General features: G+C 39.3%; 1 protein-coding gene across 1 annotated transcript; it reads left to right on the forward strand.

The window, feature by feature from the left end:
- Positions 1 to 4,601: 4,601 nt before the first annotated feature.
- LOC110874956 (transcription factor TCP12) lies at positions 4,602 to 5,818 on the forward strand. Its single transcript, XM_022123267.2, has 2 exons — positions 4,602 to 5,563; positions 5,748 to 5,818. Exons 1-2 carry the CDS (start codon positions 4,637 to 4,639, stop codon positions 5,802 to 5,804), a joined length of 984 nt encoding a protein of 327 aa, XP_021978959.1. The 5' UTR covers positions 4,602 to 4,636; the 3' UTR covers positions 5,805 to 5,818.
- Positions 5,819 to 6,795: the final 977 nt, after the last annotated feature.

Consider the following 6,795-nt stretch of genomic DNA (forward strand, 5'->3'; position numbering starts at 1 on the left):
ACCGTTTAACCGACGAATTTTGACTGTTGACTGACGATTTTGACTTTTCAGACTCAGATTTCGACTCTGTCTCCTCATCAGTATCCAACACCTGATCGACCACCTTTTTGATTAATTCAGACTCATGATCAATATCGGATGAGGTAAACGTCACATCAATGTTTTCTGGTAAGACATCAGTTGTGTCGGTTTTAAGCTTTATATTGACTGCTTTTGCAAGTTGCTCCTCATTTGGTTTCCTAGGTGAATACCCATTCCAAATTGGAGGCGGACACTTGTTATAGCTAACAGTTGTTTTCTTACCACAGTCTTTCTTTTCTTTCGGCTTCTCGTCTTGAAAAGCTTCCATACCTGCAACAGTCGGGTAAACACGATCAATGAGATAATCAGAGGTAGAATAACTCAACAATAACCTCCTAATTCTCTCATTTTCAATCTTTTCAGTTTCCAACTCTTGCTTCCATTTGGCACTCTCTTCAATGTAAAAATTTATAGCTTTTTGCTTCGACATTAAAGTTGCATTCATCATTGTCAGTGCCTGTTCTCTTTCTGAGTTTGTTGTTTGGAGACCAGTTACTGTTTTGTTCAACACGTCGTACGATTCCTTCACATAGTTGAGATTGAACAATAACTGCTCTTTCTTTTTCTCGTACTCAGCTATGATATCATCTTTTGCTGCACACTCTTTGCAGGCTTCCAAACACTTCTCACATGGCTTGACGACTTCAACAATTTTTTCAACTTCGACTGTTTTTACAACTTCGATCACTCTCTCTACTTCAATCACCTTTTCTACTTCTTTCTCTACCTTGATAACCTTCTCATCAACACTTTCAACATTCTGAACATCACCTTCAGATTCAGATTGTTGTTCTTTTGCAGCTTGTTTTTCCTTCAGTTTCTTCATTCTTTCTGCAAAATAAAAATGAAAATTTTCAGAAGACAAATGAGTTTTTGCAATATTTATGTGTTCCTCTTTCTCATCATCACTGCTGCTGTTATCAGGTGATTTATCAAAGTGTACAGATTTATCAGAATCACCATCTGATAAATCAGAATCAGACGGTGTTTTGTCAAAAACAACTTCCTTTTCTGGAACATTTTCATTTTGCTCAAGTTCATCTAAACTCTGTATGCTATCATCTGAGCTATCTGAAATATCTCCAGAGTGTTCTGAAAGTTTATCAGTACTGTCTGAACTTTCATCAGATGAAACAGACTTTTCATCTTCACTTTTCACATTCTCTCCGATAGATCTCATCCAAGTAGCAAACAAATTTGGTTCTCGGACAATTTTGGCAATGAAGGCTTTGAACTCTCCCTTCTTATCCACAAACATATCCCAACTGAAACCTTCAGGTAGTTTCTCATCATCTTGATCGATAATGCGTGCTTCTGTGTCTTCAGATGATATGTAATCACTCCAGCTGAAATCTACCAAACATGCTCTCTTAGGATCTTCAATCTTTCTCCCATGAGCAGTCTGAGGTTCTTGGGATTGTCCAACTTGCTGATAGATAGCTTTGCGATAATAATCATCTTTCCCGAATGGATTCTGTGCTCCACTAGCTTCTCTTCCTTTGCACTCCCGCTTGAAATGGCCTTTTTCCCTGCATCGAAAACAAGTAACTTTAGATTTATCAAAACCTAAAGTTGAAACATGAGCATCTAAAAAGTCATTTCTCCCGGTAATGGTTTTGAATTTCTCAGCCCGACGAAGAACACTTGCAAGACACCATTTGATATCCATAAGTTCCATTTCCTCAGCGTCTATTTGATCGTAATCCTCTTTAGTGAGCATAGGATTTCCGATCCGACCAGCAACTAGACCTTCATAGGATAACAGAACTGAACCCATAAGTGCCATATGATCTTTAGCAGTGTCTTCAGAAAAGCTTTGACCTTCTGGTAGGTTGAGAGCTATGTTGCATTGAATCACATATCCATTTCCAGTTTTTGTACACTGAGACTGAAAACTAGTGTTAGTCTCTTTTGGATTTACACTCGGAAACGATGAAAACCCGCTGCTACTCTTGTTAGAACCCTGATCAGCTTTCTCAGATGAGTCACCAGCACTGAAAGCGGTTTGAATTTTCGGACTTCTTTCAGACTCAGTCGCTGGAATACTACCACGCCTAGACACCTAGACGGAATCAACAGATGTAGTGCACCAACACGAGGAACGAAACTACTTCACGGAAAACTCCTCGGTATTGGAGCGTGAAGGAAGGTGCCTAAGGAAGAGATGCGGATGAGATCCCTAATGATCATACGAGCCCTTGTCGAACAACAAGCGATCGAACAAGCAGTAACAAGTCTGCTTATGACTTTGTTACCCTACTTGTAAGTTGGATAGAATAAACAATGGTAGGCATTACCATGCCTATGATCATGTTTATTTGACCGTTATCCAGAATCACATTGTTCGACCAAACATGGCCAACAATGACGCAAGTACCCAACGTTGTTCCCACAACCGTGGCCAACAATGTCAAGCAACGAGGTAACCGCAAAGGACGTGCGGTTACTTGAGAGCTAATGGGAAGAACATGAACACCCCACGAAAAGGAATCATCATTAGATATCCAATCATGGGAACAGCATGCTCTCTTCTTCATTCACCACTTCAAAGGTTGGTTCGAAGTTTGTGCACACCTTCAACCACCATCTCAGAGATTGGTTCGAAGTTTGTACACTTCCTCCAACTAATTCCTACAGTTGGTTCGGCACACCAACAGGTGGCAACCAGCCGAAGGCTGAGAATTTTGCATCAGACGAAACATTTTCACCGGTACGGAAGAGGCGTCAAATGACCCTTCCAGACCTCCAGCTTAATTTACAAAAAGAAAAGACCATCCACATGGTCTAGGATCTTCTCCAGACTCCAGACTACCTTCTAAACACCATAGTCCAGTACTCTTCCCACATACAACTTGTATGTGGCAGCAACACTAGACTGGGGGGACTTGAAGGGGTACTGTCCCAGATCTCGCGTCAGCATCGACCGCGAGTGACCATTACCCTTATCAAAACCCCCACCAGCTAACAACCTACGTGTGCCCATGCGAGAACGCGTCGACACAAGGGTTGAATCCATTCTATCTAGTGATGAAGGAGGACTTACATGGAACATGAGAACGGTAGAGTGATGCGACATAGCATCACATCTGATGTATGAAAACGGAAGTATTCACAGCGATGCGGCCTCGCACCGCGTCCAGTGAACACTTCTATCAATACAAGGAAGCTGGATAACAGCAACAGTCACTACAGGCGACGATGCGGCCAGTACCGCATCTCGCGTATTTCTTGATCACAAGCAAGAGACGCGATAACATCAGATGTTACCGCAGGCAGCGATGCGGCTAGCACCGCATCCTATACGCTAAACAAGTGGGACTGACACCACGGTGCAAGTGGAACCAATGGCAGTCACCTGTCAGGTCTACGTAAGCGACAGACTGACGTGGCGTCGTTTCCCCGGCCGACATGTCTGACACACCTGCAAAGGTGCAGCATGCCGTCAGTCTATCCTTCCACCTCCTCCTTCACTCCTCGGCTATAAATACCAACCCCAAACCAGGTTTGAGGTATCTCTTTACAACTCTCTCACTACTACTACTATCTTACTTTGCTTCTCAAGCAAACTACTGATTCTCACGCCGGAGAGTGGTAACAAGGAGCACCCCCCCACCCCATCCTCCTTGTTACGAGTCACGGTTTGTTTCCTTGTGCAGGAGATCAACCCACCGGTGATCCAGCCAGCGATCCTCGAGAGGAAGGGATTAACCCTTCTTGACGAGACCAGTGAGTTAACCCTGCCCAGTTAACCATTGTTTCATCAGAACCATGCACGGATGTGGATGTGTGAATGTAAAGCTCGTGATTTTTTTAACAAGTAGCCAATGAAATCACACCACTCAGTCATTCACCTTTCACTAAACATAACACCCGGAAGTTAATGTGAATGTGAAACTAGTCATGCCTCCGTTATATTACACCTATGTGGCATTACTTTTACATTCACATTCGCTACCCATACACATAGTCTTAGTTTATCTCTTGTTGCTTCTCTTTTTCTTCCAACGACTTAGTAGATAGCTAATGGAAGTGTTGCAGTTTGCCAAATAAAAAGGTTAGGCCAAGTCAAATGTTTAATATCTATACGGATCTGGTATCTTTAAGAAAAAAAAATCAAATAAAACAAGACACAAACAACAATCGCATATTTTGTTTTTATAATATGAAGCTAAATATCTTTTTTTGAAAAATAAAAATATATGTAAAAAGTAACATGTTACAGTCAGCAAGTAATGCCTTAAATAAGCAACCATCATTCCTTTTGTATTCGTGTGTATATGAAAAATAAGCATATCAATAAATAGTATCCTTTTCACTCACGTAGAATCATATACTTTATTGAGTATATATGTACTAATGTACTATGTAGTGACCTTTGGCTGTTTGTTTTCTTTCTTTCTTGCAGTGAGATAAGCCTTTGATTGCAACTTCAAACTAAGGTCTCTTTCACAAAGCTTCATTCAACTCCTCCAGATCTCTATCATACATAAATTAGTCAACATATATATTATATATAGCTAGAGAGACAGCTCTCCATATATAGGGTACTAAAGAGATGCATCCTTCCTACATTAACAGCAATGGCAATGGCATCACCACTTTCTCTACTATGCAGTCCATCTTGGAGAATTCTAGCTACAATAATGAAAATTTTCTTGCGGTTGATGATGGTGGTCGCTTCACCAGTCATGTGACTCTTGAAAAAAAGTGTCTAACTGGCAAGAGATCTTCCAAGAAAGACCGTCACAGCAAGATTGACACTGCTAGAGGCCCCAGGGATCGACGGATGAGATTGTCCGTTGATGTTGCTAAGAGGTTCTTTAAGTTGCAAGACATGCTAGGGTTTGATAAGCCTAGCAATACTATCGAGTGGCTGCTCATGAAGTCAAAACATGCTATTCAAGATCTCCGCCCCCAACAGTTGGACCAGAGCTGCAGCCTCATGGGTGTATCAAAGAGTCTATCTTCTGCTTCAGAATGTGAAGTAATTCTGTCTGGAATTGATGACCAATTCATGGAGAAAAGTAGAAAGGATCAGGTAATTACAAGAAACATTGAAAAAATTAATTCTTGCAGTGGTAACAAAGAGAAGAAAATTAGTCTTGAAAAAGGAGTTAGGAATATTGTGTATATTGATCACTCTCTAGCTAAGGAAACAAGAGAAAAAGCAAGGGCAAGGGCTAGGAAGAGAACAACTCAAAAGAGAAACTTCAAACTTGGTTATGATCATGGTGCAAGCATAGATCAATACTCGAAACTTAGTCCAAGTGTGGATCTGGTAATGGATCAAAGTACAAACCGATTACAGCCTTGGATCCCCTTTGGAGAAGACCAAGTTCCATTAACCGATCAAATTGAAAACTTGAACTCTCATTTGCAGTTTAAGCAACCAATTCTTGGCGATGATTCATCCGCGATGTCAAGCGATTGGAGCCCATCCTTCATGTTCAACTATGAGCATAATTTGGGACCTTGTCATGAGGTAATAATGTACTTTAACTTCACAAATAATTCCTAATTTATAACTGATACAAGTTAATGATCAAGCTAATTAACGAAGGTTGCTCCTAAAATAGGTATTCACAAGAAACGATATATGCATATCTTTGGTTGTCTTGTTCGCAATGTAATTTGTACATGATCTGATACATTTATCTTGTTTGTAGCCTCCGTTCAGTGATTTGCAAATTCTTGGTAATCCGTGGGAAGACATCAACAATTAGGTCAGTTTGCTTAATTCTTCATTTTGTTGCCATCACACTCCTTGATCAGGTTTATGGTCATAAAATTTATGCTTCATTAATTCTTGTTTTTTTGATATAAATTGATTTTTGTGGTTAAATTCTCCTCTCAGATAATGAATGATGTTATACTGTGAATCCGGCTTGTTTTCCTATAATATTTTTTACTGCGATTTTATGAACCTATGTACTTGTGTCATATACACGTACATATTTATACATACACACATGTATATGGGAGTTCATTTTAACATTTAACAACATTAGTAAAATGTTGAGAACTGTGAGAGCCACTTAATATACTTCACGTAATGTTTTGTGACATATAAGATGGTGACGTAACTTCCCCATGTTTTTTTTTTCTTACACTACTGTTTTAGTTAACTATGTACAAATGCATTTTGAAATGAATGTGCTCATGTATGTGTGCGCGCGCATGAGGGGGTTCATTATCGAACCAGTATTACTTATGTTGAGAACCGGATAACCTGTATAGTGCGCTTCAATGAAAATGGTATAATTAGAGGAAAACAGTCATTTTTCTCTTTCATCTTTCTTTGATTTGATCTCAACTATCTTAAAAAGAATTTAAACATACAGGAACAACACGGTGATGTTCATTGTAGAACCATAAACCGCGAGAACAAAAAGAACAAGCTTAAATTGTTAAAAAAATTATCAATGGTTTATAATTTTCAAAATTATTGTTTATTACATACAGATGTGTATGTTATGTATACACCAAATTACAAGTTTTGTCCTTTATAAGAGTTATTGTATAAATAACTTATTATTGAGAGATTAATTTAGACATGTGCCTTGAACATGAGAGCATACTTGTCTTTTCACCTTTTTAAGAGTTATTGTATAAATAACTTATTATTGAGAGATTAATTAATATATATTAAAAAATAACTCTCTCTCTCTCTCCCTCTCTCTCAACACCCTACTTCTCTCTATACCTGCAACAACC

The sequence above is a fragment of the Helianthus annuus genome, chromosome 9, assembly GCF_002127325.2.
Source record: "Helianthus annuus cultivar XRQ/B chromosome 9, HanXRQr2.0-SUNRISE, whole genome shotgun sequence".
Lineage (NCBI taxonomy): Eukaryota > Viridiplantae > Streptophyta > Magnoliopsida > Asterales > Asteraceae > Helianthus > Helianthus annuus.